The following is an 18230-nucleotide window of genomic DNA, read 5'->3' on the forward strand; positions in this document are numbered from 1 at the left end:
TGGAATCTGTGCTCACCTCACTCCAGTCTTATTCTTTTCCTTTCCTTTCCATCCTCTGCTGAATTCTCTCAAAACTATTTATTTTATCCTTTTTCATCAAGTGTATTTTTGCAAGTGACCTCGAATCTTTTTGAAAAAAAGGGGCAGACCTAAAACTAAAACCTTTCAGTGGTCTAACAGAATTTTGAGGATAACTTTAGCAAAGAGGAGGGGCAGGAGGAGATGCTATTCTAAGTGGCCACTTGTGAAAAATGAACAACCACCTTCTAGGATTCATTTTCCAATACTGAAGATGGGTATCTGGAGGTCTGGCTCTCACAACATCTACAGATAGAAGAGGACAGTTCTAGAGGTCAGTTAGCATCTATCAGGAGGTCTCTGGAGCAATCAACTTCTGATTTTTATTTACCTAGTGAATGGAGGAGTAGCAGAAGCCTGTCTGTTTGCAGCCTATGATAAGGAAAATCTGCTCAGCTTCTTTGTATGTGCATTTTACACTGTTTCTACTTGTGCCTGGTATGGATGGTTTGCCCCACAATAAACATTAGATCTGCAGTGGAGGGGCCTGAGCCAGACTCACCAGTCCAGAGGTTACGTCTAAAGCCAGACAATTATTTCTTGGAAGCAACCCAATAACTTATTCTTGTCTGTGAAGGGCACCGTGCAAGATTTCAGTGTGAAGGTGAGCCCACTTTAATGAAATCTCTTCTATCAGAGAATTAAAATGAAAACCCAGAGGCATCTGAAAATAGGCCATCTTCAAGTTCAGCATTATTGATTGGTAATAACATCTCAACTCCAGTTCACAAGGAGCAATCTCAGAGGATGATCTGGATCTGCCTAGATCTCAGTTCAGCTGGGGTTTGATTCAGGCTGGAAGTAAAATTCTCGCTTCTCTATTCTCCTACAGAAGGACCACACACTTCAGCATTCAGGGGTGCCACCTCTTTTCATTGGGGGACCCCCTTCAATGTGGCAGGATGTTGGATAAAATAAAATTCCAGCACTTAAATATGCATGTAAAAATATAATTCATTTCCTCTGAAACACTGGGCCATGGTCAAGTTGGGTGAAAGTCAAGATTTTAAGCAATTTGTATTTCTACTTAAAGAGAATGGTCTTTAACATATTTGTTGTTGTTGCTGCTTCTATAATTTATATCTGTAGAAAGAAACCAGTTTATATCTCCATGTTGTTCAGCCACATAGATACCCACATGGAATGACCAAATGGAGAAAAGCTCCCGGAGTATGGTGCATGCTAAGAATCACCAACAGGGCCAGAGGGGCTAAGAGTGGGACTAGAGATCCATACAGGTTTGCTGAGCTTAATAAATGAAGTCAGGTAGGTGAATCAAGAATATTAAAAATGTCATACTCAACAAAATTTTTACAAAGGCACTAATAAAACACGTGAAATGTCTAGGTACGTGAGAGGCATTCATCTATAGACTGGGGATAGCAGCACAAGCAATTGTAGGATGTGCACAGTGCCTGTTAGAGACCAGGAGATCAATAAATGTTAATTCTCTTCCCTATCAATCTCATCTTGTGACCTTCTAGCTGTGTGACCTTAGGCAAATCAATGGAAATGCTGAAATAGCCAAAGAACATATACTACATGCAATCTGTGAGGCATCTGGTCCCGGTGTATCTCAGCGCCTGTTAGGCCCCAGTAGTCCTTAAAAACCATGTCATTGTGAGGCAGAACTCTGTCCCATGGGATGCTTTAATGTGAGACTCCCTTCCTACCCAAGAACTTGCCATTCAATTCCTGGTATAGACACCGATAGATCAGGAAAGACAAATTGTAACCATAGACCTCTGCAATCATTTAGAATAGAAGCTTTAGGCACCAAGAGAAGGAGCCCCAGATTTTTGGAGTTGAAAAGTCCTGATTCATTGAGATCACCCCCTTTATTTGACAGATGAGGCCCTGAGATGAAGTGACATACTGAAGCAAGGTCACAGTGCGAAGACTCTCATGAGAGAACCCCCACTCACTCCCAGCTCAGGGCTCTTTCCCCATTCCACACTGCCCCCTTCCTTGCTCCTAAAAAATAGGTATGAATGTGCTTTATGCCCAATTACACCAGGCTTCCTGGCTTTATTTTGTAATAAATTTGACCTATTCAACCAAAAAAATGCTAGTTATAGCAAATACTAAGCATTTAATTGACATCATTTTGCTAGATTTTATTGAGCCTAGAACTAATTTTAGTGGTTTAGATGGTCCATAGTTCTAGAAAAAGCTGACCAGAAACATCTGATTCTTAGTTGTCCCTTCTGCCATGTGAGGACCCAATGGAAAAACTTGCATCTATGAACCAGGAAGCAGGCTGTCACCTGACACTTGATCTTGGACCTCTCAGCCTTCACAACTATGAGAAATAAATTCCTGGTGTTTATAAGCTCTGTAGTCTATGGCATTTTTGTTGTAACATCCAGGGCATCTTTGAAGGGGAAACAAAGGGAAAATTTGAGTGGGTGTGGATAGAAGGAGCCATTGTGATATCCTCTTCTCTCCTCTACCTCCTTCGGTGATATTTCCAAAGTGCCAAGTACAAATTTAAAAAGGAAATGTGAGTGCTGATATCAAAGAATGTCAGGACTTCAAATACAGAGAGGAAGAAGAAAGACTTGTTCTTTAGCATCTCTGTCTAAGGAAAAAGTACAGAAATTTATCCTGGGCTTGATGTAGGAGGAGGTGGCAACCAAGTAAACCAATGGCCGAAATGAAGCCTTGAGATTTTTTGTGTATTTCATTGCTTAATGTCACCCTTGATTCCCATAACCATGGATAATCCTGCACTGGCTACCACTAAAATGAATATCAAGGGGACATTGTAGGAGATGGATTCAGACCTTTACAATAATAAACTTTCCTGAGGCTAACTTTAGCAGGGAAGGAAATAGGAGGTGTGCTATTTCCAGACTCCAGCATTCAGTGTTCAAAGGCAAATAGAACCTCACTGGAAGAATATGCACAACAACACGGAATCGTCTTTAAACAGGACTATCTGCTCTCTTACCTCTGTTCTCTTTTATTATTGAAGCATTAAAAATACTCTCTTTGACAGTGATGCCATGTTTTACTTTTGCAATTAGGTTTCCTTGGGAACTGGTGAAAAGGTGAGTATGCCTGTACAGTGCATGTGTGGGAGGCTCCCAGGCAGAAAAGAAATCTTGAAAGTGCCTAACTTAATGAAGGGAGTATTGAAGAAGGGAATCATAGATAAAGACCCACTTCTGCTCTGGAATGTCCTTTTATAGATAATCCATAAAAAGCCCACAGAACAGTGTTTGGCACATAGTAAACACTCAATGTTAGTTATGATTATTGTTTTTTAGTAAGTGTTTAGGGAAACAATATTTTCAAAGACATCTGTGAGAAAGGAGTTTGACTAGGTGAATTATGATACTCCCAGCAATAAAATTTTATAATTCAATTATTTAATGTGAAAGTGGAAACTGTGATAATTTTGTTCCTCCATCTATCCATTCATCTAATATTAATTGAGCATTCATTGACTGTAGTCATGCCTACAATCTAATTTATTTTCCTCTTAGGTAAGATGACTAAATAGAAGGCCCTTGTAAATAACATGAAAGGGAAATTCCACAGCCCTAAAGAGAAAGTGCTATTTTACTTCAGTAAGTAAGCTGTGAGTAGACTTTCTATCAGAAACAAAACTTCCAAACAGACGGCGAGACTCATAATATTGTGACACCGTGATTCTGTGTTTTGCGCAGAGCTAAAAACAATAGTAGAGTTAGAACTCTCAAAGGTAAAGTCCCCAAAATGCAGTCACAATTTAATAGAGTGAAAGGCTCTGAAATCAACAACTGTTTGGCAAGTGGAAGGTGTCTCCCAAGAAACATACCACACAGTGCTTTCCATCTTGTAAGCTTCAGTCACAGCGTGCTTTGGTACAAAAGAAATAAGATAAAAAGATAAATATCCATATGGTCAGCATATTAGTCTTCTCAGGCTGCCATAACAAAATACCATATTTATTTTTTTTAAAGACCTCATTTAGAATAGATTTTTGGGGGCTTTGAAAATAAATCATTGGGTTCACTTGCTTAATTTGTTTTTAAAATGCCTTTTTTTTTTTTTGCTCATTCTTTATTGAGTCTCAGAAAAATCTCTTTATTTTGTTCTTAGTTTCTCCACATCTTTACATTTGTATTTTTTTGCTAATATCCCTCACTCTCTCCACCCTGTTCTTACCTTCTATGTTTCTGTCACTTGAGAGATTAGTCCAAAAGAGGTAAGTTAAAAAGCATCTCATTTGGAGGGAGCACCATTTGTCTTGCCTTCTGTGTGGACAAGCTGAACTAACAGAGCTAACATTGAAGTAGCAAACAGAGTTTTGAAAAGGTGATAAATCTTTGCTCGCCTACTGGTAGGAAATAATTCACTCCCCGTATATTACTATCATATGATTTTTTTTCCCCACATATAGATGGAAGAAAATACCTTGCACCAAGAATGTAGCATATTAAAAACAAAATGATAATGGTTTCACTAAGCAATGGCAATCTGAAAACTTAATTTGCTTTGACATGATTTTGAATTGAAACCAAGGTCTCAAAATATTTTGCTGTGAGTGATGAAGCTGTCTGGACCTAAGTTTTCCAAGAAGCCAAGAAATCATTTATTATAATATAAAATGGCATTTGGAGAGTCTGGTGAAATGCAATTGCTTTCCTTCACTTTGCATTTTGCCCAAATAATGCTGACGTGCAACACTGACAAGATGGATTTCTTTCTGTATTGCTATTGTAAATTGGTTTTGTGTAGTTTTCACGGGCTTTGTAAATCCTGTTGATACAAATCATAAAAGAGTCACTAACATAAAGGCAAATGGAGAACCATGAAAAATAAAAATAAAAATATTCTCATTTCACTTTATTGGATTAGAATTACTCACAAGAATAGTAATACTAATGTCAGTGTTTTTTTTCAGGGTGGTAATGGAGTTTTTTCCTTTTCATTCATAGTTAGCCCTTTATGTATCTTATGCGAATGATTAAAAGACATTTTTCAAAATCTTTCAGAAAGCACAATGACAAATGGTATTATTAACAGTAAGATTCTTCACAAATATATAATTTTTTGTCAATATTCAAATTTAGGCAGAAACTTGAGTCAGATCTATATTTATTTTATTTTTATATTTGTTCACAAGGCCTTTGAGTGCATTTAAAGCAGTTGCTAAATTCTGTTCAGATTGTCAGATATAGAAACGGAACCTTAACTTTTCCTTAAAAAATAGAGGCATTGATTGAAAGGAAAAAATGTTATCTCCTCCAGAAATGAAACCATGTGCTAAGGTTTGATTGGTAAGATACCATAACTTTGGTGGTATCTTGTTTTGTAGTTTTTAAAATATTTTTTATATTTTTATAGTTTATAATTTTTTTGATTATTTTTTATATGTTTATAGTTTTATATTTTGTGCTCGTTTGTTTTTGTTTTATAGTTTATAGTGGGTTTTCTCTGATGTTAATGAGTCATAGATCTAACATGGCTTAGGTCTTGAACACTTAGGTGGGATGGAGAATCTTTGGATATTCTCTTCTTTCACCATTAGGCCTCGGCCTGTCTCCTCTGCACTGTCTCTGTGCCCTGGCAGTGTCAGACATAGAGACGCATCCCCACTTTCCAGCAAAGCCTCTATTTCTTGGGCGCCAGCATCCTATTATGTTTCACTGATGTTCCAAGAGATTGAATGGTCTCATTAATAGGGGCATATGTGATCCTTGGCTGTTTTTAAGCTTTTGAAATGGTGGACCTTGTGATTAAACCTTAATCATTTAGAAAAAGATACTTGCTTTTTACATAATAGGAGGGTTTGAGGGTCACGAACCCTCTGTTAAACCTCACCACAGTGAAGAATGTAAACTTTTCCTAACTAAGGGTAATAATTTAGGAAGAAAGAATCGTATGGATTCTAGGTACCATCTGCTTAGAAAATCTCGAAACCCCTATCAGAGCTAACGTTTTTGACTAGCGTTTATTATGAAGTCTCTCTAAGGAGCTCTAAAATCATAGCTCTAATTTTAAACAACAATAACCCATAACAAACTGCTGTCCTTGATATGGATACTCTTTTGCTACTCTCAGAGATCCAAATTTAATAGAAGAGAGATATCTGTATGCATTTTATTTTTTTAGAGATGTCTAAAATCACAATCACTTCCATCATCTTTCCCTACTCATCTGTTACTTAGTCATATAATACTCAAAGTTTTATTAGCACCTATGAGGCTTTATGAAAGCAGATCTTAAAAACCCTACTGAGTTTAGGTAAAGACCAATGCTAGACTGGGGAGAAATAAGCCAGGGATGAAGTCCCAAAGGAAAATAGGAGGGCTTTAACATGGTAAGGTGATATTTAAGTTCAAAGTGAGAAAACAAAAAAAGCCTGCATTTTACACATTTTACACACATCTGTCTCTCTCTCTCTCTGTCTATCTATCTAATCATCATCTATCATCTATCTATCCTCTATCATCTACCTATCATCTATTATCTGTCTATCATCTATCTATGTTTGTATATACGCATTTCTCTCTTTTTCTTATAGAAATCTGTTTGCTTCTGGTGCATCTAGGCCACTCTTAACCAAAGCCAGGACAATTCTGATCTCCCTAAAGGCAGAGAGAAATTTTGGAGATGGAATAAAATAAAAGCTGCAACATATAAAAAGCCATCTCCCAATACCTAAAAATGTAGGACACAACTAACTTAAAAAAAGTTAGATTTTCAGATTTCAGAATCCAAGACATTTGCAAGGCATTTCCCCTTCTACCTTCTCACTGTGAGGGTTTTGATATGTCCTGCATTGGGGACCAAGATGTGGCTTTGAGAATGGTGATGCAGCAAGACAGACAGCTTCATGGAGCAAGCCAGCCATGTGCAATCACCTGGCTATTGCCTAGACTGGCAGAATTAAAGCATAAGAAAATGCTGGATCTGGGAGAGAATACTTCTTTGAATTGTCTTTCAAACCTGGATAAATCTTCGACATTGAAAATTTGAAAGGCTGGTAAATTCTCAGTGACAGCTCAGATCAGCTCCCTCTGTGTTAGAATCGACAATATTGTGTTATTGGAAGAAGATAATTAGCACTGAGCCCTTTAAAAAGTCAAATATTTTCTAGGTTCCACAGACTATACAGATGATGCAAAGGCTTCCTGAAAAGGGGCTTCTTCTGTAAGAGAATATTTTTAAATCCTCTTCATTGCCAGTGTAAAGACTGTACTGAAGAAAGTGCTCAGAGATAAAGTGTCAATATAAAATTAGTTCACTTATAAATAGGGGTTTTAAACCAGCAGGTTAATTACATAAAACAGGCTAAACTCTCAGGAGAATACTAGCATGGTGCTCAACATTTAAGAAAGTCAAAATGCACACCTCTTTCTGTACATAGCTTGATAAAAATATAACTGGGGAAGAAATAAAGCTAACACAATAAAAAGGCATTGACTCATTTCTGTGAAACTGTGCTTTGGGTGGCGTGAGCATTCTAACGTCACATCTTTTTCTAACTCTGGAATCATAGTCCTAATTTACGCTGTCACCCAGTCTTCCCAGCCTGGATACCTCACATTATCTACAATTTTCTTTTCTTGTTTGTCCTCTATGACCAATTTATTACCAAATCTTTTCAATTTAGAAACAGCTCTAAATCCAGCCACAGCCATCCATACCACAGCCAAAACTTGGTCTAAGGCCTTGTCATCTGGGTCTTGATAGCCATTTTTAAGAAAGTTTTACTAAATATTGCTAACAATAGCAAACACCTATGAAATGCTTACTTTCCACAATGCTATGAGATAGGTACTGTTATTATCCTTTTCACAGAGAAGGAAAATGGAGAACAGAGAGGCTAAGTAACTTATCTGAAGTCACACAGTTTGTAAGTAGTAGATCTTGGAATTGAATTCATGGGGTCTGTCTCCACTGTCTCTGCTCTTAAATCACTAAAGCATACTGCTTCAGTTTTAATTTAACCCACTATTATTTTTGTTGTTGTTGCATTTTTTTCTGAAAAAGTAATATAGTGGACTTGTTCGAAATTCAAAAGCTACAGAAGACTGCATACTGAAAACCTCCCTCCCCAAACAGTTCTCATTACCCAGGCCCATATTCTGCAGGTAAGCAGCATGTCAAGCAAAGGCTTATATGTTATTTTCCTCCTCACCCTCTCCCATGCAAATATAGTATACTGGATGTAATTTGGCATATTGCCTTTTTCACTTAACAGCTTATACTGAAGATAATTCCATATCAGTACAGGAAGAGTTTCCTTATCCTTTTTTCTTCCTTTCTTTCTTTCTTTCTTTTTTTTTTTTTTTGAAAGAATGCAGATGGTCTAAACTAGGAGTGGGCATACTTTTTCTGTAAAGGGCCAGATAGTAAATATTTTAGGCTTTGTGATCCATATGGTCTCTGTCACATATGCTGCTGCTTAAAAAAAACCAAAAAAAAAAAAAAACCTTTAAAGATGTAAAAACATTCTTGTCCCATGGGTTGTACAGGAACAGGCTGCAAGCCAGATTTGGCCACGGATCTAGTTTGCCGATCCTTGAACCAACAAGCTCTTACCTCGCCGCCCTGTATCCAGTCTTCTTCCAATGTGGTCCCTTCTGGAACTTTCTGAAAGAGCTTTCTTCCTATTACACAAATCTACCCCTGTCACTGCTCCCTTTAAACCCTCTGTGGCTCCCTTCTCCCACTGGAGGGAAATTCGGACCGCCTGGTGATACCTATCGTGCCCTTCACGATCCACATACTTCTCCTTACCCCACTTCCATTGCACCAGTCTGTGCCACCATCAGCTCAACTCTTGCGGGCGACTTCTTTGCCCTACTCTTGCTATACAGCCTCTTGCCCCCAATCCAATCTCCACACTGCAGCCCAAGGAACTTTTACAAGTGCAGATCACATCTGGGAACCTCCAACAGCTTGTTGTTACCCTAGAAAGAAGTCAACTTCCTTATCATAGTCGATAACGTGGGCCAGGTCTGCTCGGCCATCCTGTCTGACCTCATTGCCACCATCCTCTGTTCCTCCTCTCCCCACTCTCCAGCCACACTGACTTTCCTGTTCCTCGTTTCTGCCTCTGTGGGTGCTGTTCCCTTGGCTGGCTCCTGGAAGTTCACCTTTAGTCCAAATGCTACTTCCTTAGTGTAGCCTTCCCTCATCTGCCAACCTAAAGGAGCCTCTCCACTTGTCCTCCTTCGCACCATTATGCTTTACTTTCTGTATGGTGCTTATGGCCATCTAGAATTATGTCTTGGTTTGTAGTTGCAGTCATTCTGCTCTGTTAGATGCTGTGGGCAGACCCAATGCCCAGCACATCACCTGACACATGTCAGATGAACGCTAGAATTTTTCTGATTAAACAGTTGAAGAATTTCAGCCCAATTTACCTTTTCTGGTAGCTCTGTCCTCACTCCTCACATTATAGTTTAGTTTCCAGTCCGACTGGCCTTCTTACCAATCACTAAACGTGAATTACCCTCTTCAGGCTTTACATCTTTGCACATGTTGTCATCTCAGTCATCTTCTCTGAGATACAAAATCCTACTCACCTGTCAATACCCAGCTCAAATGTTATGTTTTCTATGAAGCTTTTATACTTTCCCTTGCTAGGGTCAAATTCTTCCTCTGGCAGTTCCCTGGGGGCACTGCTCTGCTCAGAGAGGGATCAGTTGGGACTCTCTTACTCCCCTAAAGCAAGGTGCTCCCTTGTGCGAGGCACAGACATCCCTTGCCTGCCAGGTGGAGAGGCACAGAGACTAGGCTGCCCTCTGCACACCTGTGACTATGCCATCCCCAAGGGCAACCAGATGTCCTTGGGGTCTGCCTCCTGCTGCCACATGCTGCTTATCCATGTGGACATAAACTGCTCTGCCAGCTCACCCTCGAAAGGGGACACGAGGCTCTGGGCAGGAGGGCAAGAGCCCAGATGGCAGAGAAGACAGGGCAGCAAATGCAACCATTTCTTTACCCTTTCCTTTAGTTTTTTAATTTTTTCCAGCTTTAGTGAGGTATAATTGACAAATAAAAAATCCTATATATTTAAGGTATGATGACTTGTTATACGTATACACTGTGAAAAGCACAGAAAAAGAAACAATCAACAAAATGAAAAGGCAATCTATGGAACTGGAGAAAATATTTGCAAGCCATATATTTGAGAAGGGGTTAATACCCAAAATATATAAGAAACTCATACAACTCACTAGCAAAAAACTCCCGGAAAACAAGCACCTGATTAAAAAATGCACAAAGGACTTGAATAGATAGCTTTTTATAAGAGACATACACAAGTCCAGTGAAAAAGTGCTCAACATCTTTATTCTTTGCTTTATATGAAGAAACTTTCCTTGCATATTCCTTCAGAGAATAATGGCAACAGGCAACAATTAGCATGTTTTTTCTAAGAAGAGCAGACACCCTCTGCTGCAACGTGTATTCTGGTGTAAAGGAGAAGACAATGCTCGGATAGACTCACTGTTGTCTGGATAGATTAGAGAACTGTGCAACTTTTCAGCTTATTGGGAAAATTCTATTTAGCGAAGTGGATCTCAGACATTAGGGGAGTGGTATGCAAAGTGTGGTCCTTGGACCAGCAGCACTGGATCACCTGCATGCTTGTTAGAATTACAGGGTCTGGGCCCCACTCCACACCTGACAAATCAGAATTTGATTTTTTTTGTTTTTGTTTTTAGGCAAGGCAACCCTTGATTGACTTCATAGAGTGCAAGGACCTTGTCGGTTTACAATTATTTTTTATTTTTTACACCTATAGCACCTGATTTTCCTAGGTGGTCTTCCATCCAAGCACTAACCAGGCCCGACCCTGTTTAGCTTCCGAGATCAGACGGGATCAGTCTTGTTCAGGGTGGCATGGCCGTAGACTGGAATTTGAATGTTAACATGACCTTTGAGGAAATTCATACGCACATTAGAGTTTGAGAAAAACTGACCTACGGTACCTGATTAAAGTGCAAGTTTGGGGTGCTATGCTTTAGAAATTCTGGTTTACTTGATCAGGATGAGATCCAGAAGTCTAACAAGTACCACCTACGTTTTCTTCCTGCCTACTTTTTGGAGTAACTGTGGTGCAGAGGTAGAGATGTGTGGTGTAAACAGTACAGGTGCTATATTTAGACTGACCTGAAATCAAATCTCAACTCTACTAACTACAAGTTAGGTAATCCTGATGAACTACTTCATCTTGCTAAACTTCAGCTTTCTCACCTATAAAATGGGGATACTAAATGATGATACCTTTGGCTATCAGTTTTAAAGGCAATAGCATATGTAAAATGCCTGGTACCTAATCTGTGTCACATAGTACATGTAAATGTTAAGTATTATAACTATTAGGTCAAACAGCTATCCATTGGTTGCACCATTGAAGGTTGGCTAGGGCTGGACAGTATTAATTAATTTCAACTGCAGGGACTGGAAAGGCCAAACCAAGCTCGCTAAGGTGTGATGGCTGTGGTGTCTCTGTTACTTAACCCTGACCTTCCAGACACAAAGAAAGGATTAGACTACAGCAGCTATCAAACTTTACCATGCATCAAGAACCACCTGGGAAGCTAATTAAAAATGCTGATTCCTGGGTGCTGCTTCCAAGAGATTCTGTTTCATCAGGTCTGGGGTATGGCCAGATCTGCAGTTTTATCCATGGGAGATTTGATGCATGAGTCTTCCAACCTCACCCTGAGGAATAGCGATTTGGAAAATATGTGTATTTATCCAATAAACTTAGAGCTCGATGCACGTGGGGTCCTGGGCTGGTACTGGGAAATGCGCACAAGGATGAATAAGACTCTGCCTGTGTCTGCCCTGGCTGACAGCTGGGGCTTCCAAGGAGAATGTAGAGTCTGTACTGCTCTGTTAGGATATCAAAAAACAGCAGCCAAGAAGGGCAATGAAAAAAGCCATACCTGGGATTCTGCAGCTTCAATGCCGTGGGAGAGATTTCCATTTTGTACAGGTTCTGAAGCATTGCTGGATGGCGTCATTTCGACTTCCGTGCTAGTGCTGTTTGGGAGCTCGATTTTTTCTGTAACATAATTTGGACACACACAAAGAAAGCAGATGGAGTTAATGGAGTTAGAGCCTATTGGAAAGAACATCCTAAAATGTTGGGCCAAGGAAGAAGATAGTGGTCTCTGAGGGGTGATAAGGCCCAAGGCTGGGGTTTTAATAAATGGCAAAGGATTTTTACCATTTTCCCCATGCTTTTTTTGGCACACTCAGCCCTCCTCTCTGACTTCTTACTCTGGCCTGATGTCCTAACTTGAGTGCCCTATCAGCTCCCCTGGTAAGTGTTTTCTAGACTAGGCAAATTTACCATCTAGCCATTCAAGAACATGAACACAGATGTTTATTAGCAACATCATATCCAGTCTACACACTATCATTTACACCCAGGATCTCGCTCTCTCTCTGTCTCTCTCTGTCTCTCTCTCTTATATTTGTAGCTGGATCATTTCTTTTGTACTACATTCTAGAAAGGATATTGGGCATTAGGAGACATGGGTCCTAGGCTCTGCTCTACCATATCGGGCTGTCACCTTAGGCAAGTCCCCTCCTTCCTTTGGATTTCAGGATCCTTATCTGTCAGATGAGGGGGATTCAACTGGTTGACCTCCAAGGCCTATTGCTTCCAGCTCTAATTATCTCAGGCTCTGCCAGCGCCTCAGTGGCCATGGGGAGGGCAGGCTTGGGAAACAAAATGCCTGGAGAATGCTACTCAGAACATTCCACACCTGGGCATCTTATACAGGCAAGGCAAGGGGGAGATGAACAAGTAATGGAGACAAAGGCTGTATCATTCCTGAAGGAGGTGATGTTATGGGTCAGCAACTGCAGATGCAAGTTTTCTTATGGACATTGAGAAGTGAGTCTAGGGTAATGGTGAAGTACTGGAGCTCTTTGACACTAGGCATTCTGGACAGATTGGGTTCATACTTTGGCTCTACAACTTATGCGGTATGACCCTTAGCAAGTGACTTAACGTCTCCAAGATTCTGTTTCCTCATCTATAAAATTGGGGTGATAATGACAATAGTACCACTGCTACTACTGCTATTGCTACTACTGCTACTATTATAATTACTAACAAAAACAACATAACAATAACACAATCAAAGGGTCTGTCTGTAAAGATTAAATAATAAAATGCATACAAAGCACTTAGCACAGTGCCTGGTACAGAGCAAGCAAGCAAGAAACATAAGCTATTGTGATCCTCATAATGGTACCTGCCTTGAACTAGATTTGTTTTTTTTTTTTTTTAGGGCTCATAGGAACATCTCCAGGTGATCAGTGTTCAAGCACCAGCACAATCTGCCATGACTTCAGGGGGAGGGAAGTTAAAAGGCTCCTAGGCCCTCTGGCCCAGCTGGGCCAAGTCTTGACTTTCAGGAGACAATGAAGCTGTGTAGTTCAGTGTCAGGGTCACCAGGAGTACCAGCATGCTCATCAGTATGAGATAGGAGCAGTAACAGGCCACTCGCAGAGTCTCAAAATATGCTTTTTCCCTCTAGCAACTTCAGAAGAACTAAAATTTCTGTCACTGGTAAAATTCACTGGAAAATAATTTGAGAGTTACATAAAAATTGTTGTGCTTAAAATGACCAAATTTCAAAAATCATAGGAAAGTATTTAAGTATATTTATGTATTTTGTTGTGGAATATAGAGACATAAACATATTTATATTTGGAAAGCCATAGAAACTCAAATTTATTTTATCTTTTCATGTTTTCAGTAGTGACAATGATATGTATGTGATGTTCTCTTGTGTGTGGCAATGCCAATTTATCCTAGCATGCTTGGTTCAGTTATTTAAACTTAAAAAATGCTAAGTACCTGGGGTAATATAAAAACTCTATTTGGAGGAGCTATTGGCTGAAGTAATACAACTTTAGGATTAGCCTGCAACAGCCAAACTTGACTCTAACAACACAGGATACTGGGTACCAAAGTGGAATTAAGATGTCCAAGAGAAGATGTGAACAGATGAGAAGAAACAACTTTTCAGGCATGATGTCTAACCTAATATGCACGACTTAACTTATGAAGTGCTTTTACATGCCGGCCTGAGGTCTCATCACCAAACACAATGTGAAAATATATCTGAACTTCCTTTAAAAAGCAAGGGTTTTGGATACACACTATTTTTTAGTTAGAAAGTTGTTCAGAGACCCTGTGAGCCCTGGAAGGATCCTTGGAGTTATGAATCTTATCTCCTCATGGAAGGTTACATCCAAGTCTAAGGTCAGCCAATCGTTAGGAGGAAGACTGGGACTGAACCCAGGCCTCTAAGTCCTGTGCTCCAAGCTTCTTCCTTGTGCAAGAGAGAAATCAAGAAGTAGTACAAAAATATAGGTTGTGTAATTGAGCTTAAAAATCACAAGTATAACTTAGCTTATGCAATTAGACTTTGTGGTATGGCTTTGCATTTTTGTAATACAAAGCAAAATATGCTCATTTAAAAAAAAATTAGTCCAAGCTCACAGAAGCATAAAGAAGTAGTGAAAAAAATATATAATTCATAAACCCAACTCCAAGAAGTAACTATTGTTAACACTTTAGCTTATGTCCTTCCAGTTTTTTTTTTTTTTTCATACCCAATAGAATCTTGGCTGTTTTCTCAGTCAATGATTTTCCCTGAGCTAGAAGTCAGAATAATAGGAGAGGCAGAAACTTTTCTAAGGAGTATCATGTATTTTGAGTACACCACTGTTGAATTTTGCCTGCGGATAATTTTAGTTTCTTGGGCAATAGCATCATTTATAGCATAGATTCAGATTAGGTTAAATTTAGTTTGAATTTAGAATTAGAGAGCTATATTACGGTTATAGACAGGAGAGAAGGAACATCATGTTCCATGTTAAAATAAGATGCCTGAATGTCCCTATCTGGTCACACAGCTCAGAAAAAGCCAGCCAGAAGAGACCTGGGCCAGTATTGCTGAATTCGTAAGAAAGGGGAGGCAGTATCATCTTGCAGGGATTCTGCCATTCGGTTTAGGACTGACCAAGTGAACCATCTGGTAAGTCAGGTTCATACCTGTGCAATGTCATAGGTATAAAATTTGGTTACCAGACAAGAATTTCAGAAGGGGTACTGTCCTTCCTTTTGTTAAATATTAAATGACAGATATCTATATGTGTGTGTGTCTTCTTCATATGGAATCCCTAAAATAAAGTGATTTTCTACTCTTCAAGGGAGAAACCTGGTTAGAAGCTGGTTGTATTTCAAGGTCCTAATAGGTTCATTTACTCGTCTTGGAGTTCCCTTAGAGTAGGTGACACACTGTGTCTATCCATGCCCTATACCCAGGGGAAGTGGAGTCCTTCTGACACTCAGTAAAGGGCTGAGCTGCAGGGTTCTGTGTCTGCACTGAGTCAAGGGTGCCCATGCTGGGTCTTGCTCTTTACGACCCTCCACACACTCTAGGAAAGGCATGGGATGGAGGTCTCCCTGTACTCACCTACATGATTGGCAGCCCCATTCTGCCTCTCATTCTCATCCACCTGGCATTTCTTCTTGGCAATCTTGTGGAGAATTGAAGCCTTTTCTCTGAACCTCCCTGAAGGAAGAGAAAGTGGTGGAAAGGAAACAGGATGAAGAGGAAGATAAAAAAGCGAGGCGTATGGCAAATGGGGAAGCATTAGCAGAGCAGGTACTTGGCTTCCGTAGTTATCCTGCATTATAACAGCAACCACTCTTTTCCGTCTAAACCAAATGCCTTATGGCCTGCATGAAGAGCACCTTCTTACCTTTGTGGATTCTTTGGATCAATTCTCTATTTGAGAATCTTAAGTTGCCAGACCACAGATGAAAGGTTTGACTTGGACCTCTTCCTTCCTTCCTAATTGCTTACAGAATAAATGAAAGCACCGATCATCATTGAAACTCCCCCTATTTCTGAGATCCAAAACAAGTCCTAAGAGACATAACTGCATTGAAAGCATAGCCATATCTCTGAAATTAACTACTCATCCCACAACTGGCTTTTGACAATGGAAAGCCAAGGCCAGGGATCCTTCGATTTGACTTCAGTTTTCAAACATTTATCATAATTAACATTGCAGTTTCTAAACAAGTCAGGAGCATATATCAAAACTTTCCAAAGTAGCTGAGTCAGTTGCAATTAAGGCATCAAGGAGGTAACTGATTCCTTTTGGGAATTTAAGGCAAAGAGTGATCAACTGAGTACAGTAAGTAATGTCTGTTGCTGATGAAATGCTTAGGGAAAGATGCTGGGAAAACGCTATTCACAGAATAAACATTTTAAACAGCTGTACCACAAGTATGATGCTTTATTTCTTTTCTATTATTGATATAATTAATGGTAAGTGCATGCAACAAGCACAGAAAAAAAAAAGCATGCAAAAGTGTCGAGATTAGTGAACAATAGCACATTTTTCTTTCTTCTTTAATCCTCGATTCTCCCCAACCCTGGGAACATTCAAGGTACAAAGGAGGCTCATTTTAAACTGACTGTTTATTGCCTAGGTTCAGATATGATATTTTCCCCCAAAATACCACAACTTTATCAATTTTCCCACTACATATTAGTCGTTGGTTGGTTCTCCAGCAGGATATTAACAGGAGATCTCATTTTACTTTTCTAGTTAGACCAAAACGAAACTAAACCCAAAATGTTTCTCTTGAAGAGTCTCTTCTAGGATGGGGCATGGCAGTTTGGTAGCCACTCCCCTCCCTTTCTCAGGGGTGGAAAGCATGAGGTATGGTCACAGTGATGGCTTGTGTGAATGGTTAGGAGGGACAGAAACTGTAAATAAGAGTGGGATCGGTTGCTTCCAATGGTGAAGGTGACATAGGACAGAGCCGTTTCTGCTCACAAGCTCCCTAGTCATAATCCTAGATGCCTTGCTGCCACAAAGGAAACCTCTAGGATGTAAATACCAGAGGGCACATTTTCAAAGGCAGTAGGACAACATTACGTGGAGAAAGTAGGTCAGCATGTGGCTTGGGCTTCATGAGGAATGAGAAAGAAGGATGAGGTAATAGGCATGATATCCGTCCTTGAGGGATGTTGAAGGTCAACATCATGTTCATTGTGCTGAAAAGTATTCTAAATTTATCTGTTTGTATTTAATCTAGAAGGAAAACTATGGGAAGAAAAAGAAAAAGGAAAGAAAGTCTGTGGGCTAGGAAAAAGAGGAGGTATGAGGGATCAAAAAAGGAAAAAAAAAGGCAAGAAAAGAAAGAAATTCAAGGAAGGAGGGGGCTATTACTGTTTGGAGGTTGCCTGGGCAGCACAGATGAGAGACACTTTCCTGGCTGCCAAACCTAGTCTCGTTTGGGGACAAGATAATGAAACATGGTTCTCAGGACTCTGTAGTCTTAAGTCAAAGAGGAGTACTTCTTGTTGAAAACAACTCCAACAAGTCTTCAAATCATCTGCTGAAAAGCCCAGAAGAGGAAAAAGGAGGTTCTGAAACTTTATTGGAAATGACGCTTCTGCTAACAAAACCGTCCTATGGTCTCAGGGTCATTCTTTGAACTTGGAACATCCAGCACCTCTATGAAATAAAAGTGATCAATAATTGCTATTTTCAAATCATATATAAAATAATAATAAAGCAAGAAAGCATTCAGAAGAGGAAATGAATAGCCTGTGGAAATAAAACCTGAAATAACCCCATCCGAGTAATGCCCGCAAGTCGTGAATCATGGCAGAGAAAATATTTGATTAAAACCAGCTAATTGCATATTGCTTGTGGTTACAAGAACCTTTTCAGAGCTTTGATGTATACCTGAGAAAAATGATTACAGAAGGGACCCAAAGTATGGGAGAGTTCAACCACTCCCTCTGCCAGGAAATACCTAACATTCACTCCTGGGCTGGTTTCCCCAAATTCTCTAAAAGAGGCCTGGAAGAATAGGGTAGGAAATGATTCTAAAATTGGGATTTCATAGGTTCACAAACATTTTAACACATCAGCAAGGGTTTTCTAGACCGTGTGTCACCACTTTTCCTAGTGCAGCTGCACCTTGGATGTTCTATGCGATTGAAAGGTGGGAGGAATAAATCTTTTTGGTTCTCTTTTGGGGTTTAGCCCTAGGGGCCTGCCACAAGCCAATGCTGCAGAGGCTGGTTGGAGAACTGTCTTCTCCACCCACTTCTTCAATTTCTTTAATTCAACCTCTG

The 18230-nt window shown here is 39.7% G+C and overlaps 1 protein-coding gene and 1 pseudogene across 4 annotated transcripts in view; both read right to left on the reverse strand.

Moving 5' to 3' along the window:
• The window catches only part of SLC24A2 (solute carrier family 24 member 2), a 219424-nt gene that overhangs the window by 26563 nt on the left and 174631 nt on the right, over nucleotides 1-18230 (reverse strand). For all 4 annotated transcript variants that reach the window (XM_016160426.2, XM_016160425.2, XM_016160427.2 and 1 more), the window contains 2 exons: nucleotides 15540-15638; nucleotides 11982-12100 (listed from right to left, as the gene is read on the reverse strand). In XM_016160426.2, the coding sequence (XP_016015912.2) occupies nucleotides 11982-12100; nucleotides 15540-15638 (218 nt within the window). The remainder of the gene's footprint in view (nucleotides 1-11981; nucleotides 12101-15539; nucleotides 15639-18230) is intronic.
• On the reverse strand, nucleotides 10823-10941 carry LOC118601534 (annotated as a pseudogene).

Source organism: Rousettus aegyptiacus, unplaced genomic scaffold, assembly GCF_014176215.1.
Source record: "Rousettus aegyptiacus isolate mRouAeg1 unplaced genomic scaffold, mRouAeg1.p scaffold_m13_p_3, whole genome shotgun sequence".
Taxonomy (NCBI): Eukaryota; Metazoa; Chordata; class Mammalia; order Chiroptera; family Pteropodidae; genus Rousettus; species Rousettus aegyptiacus.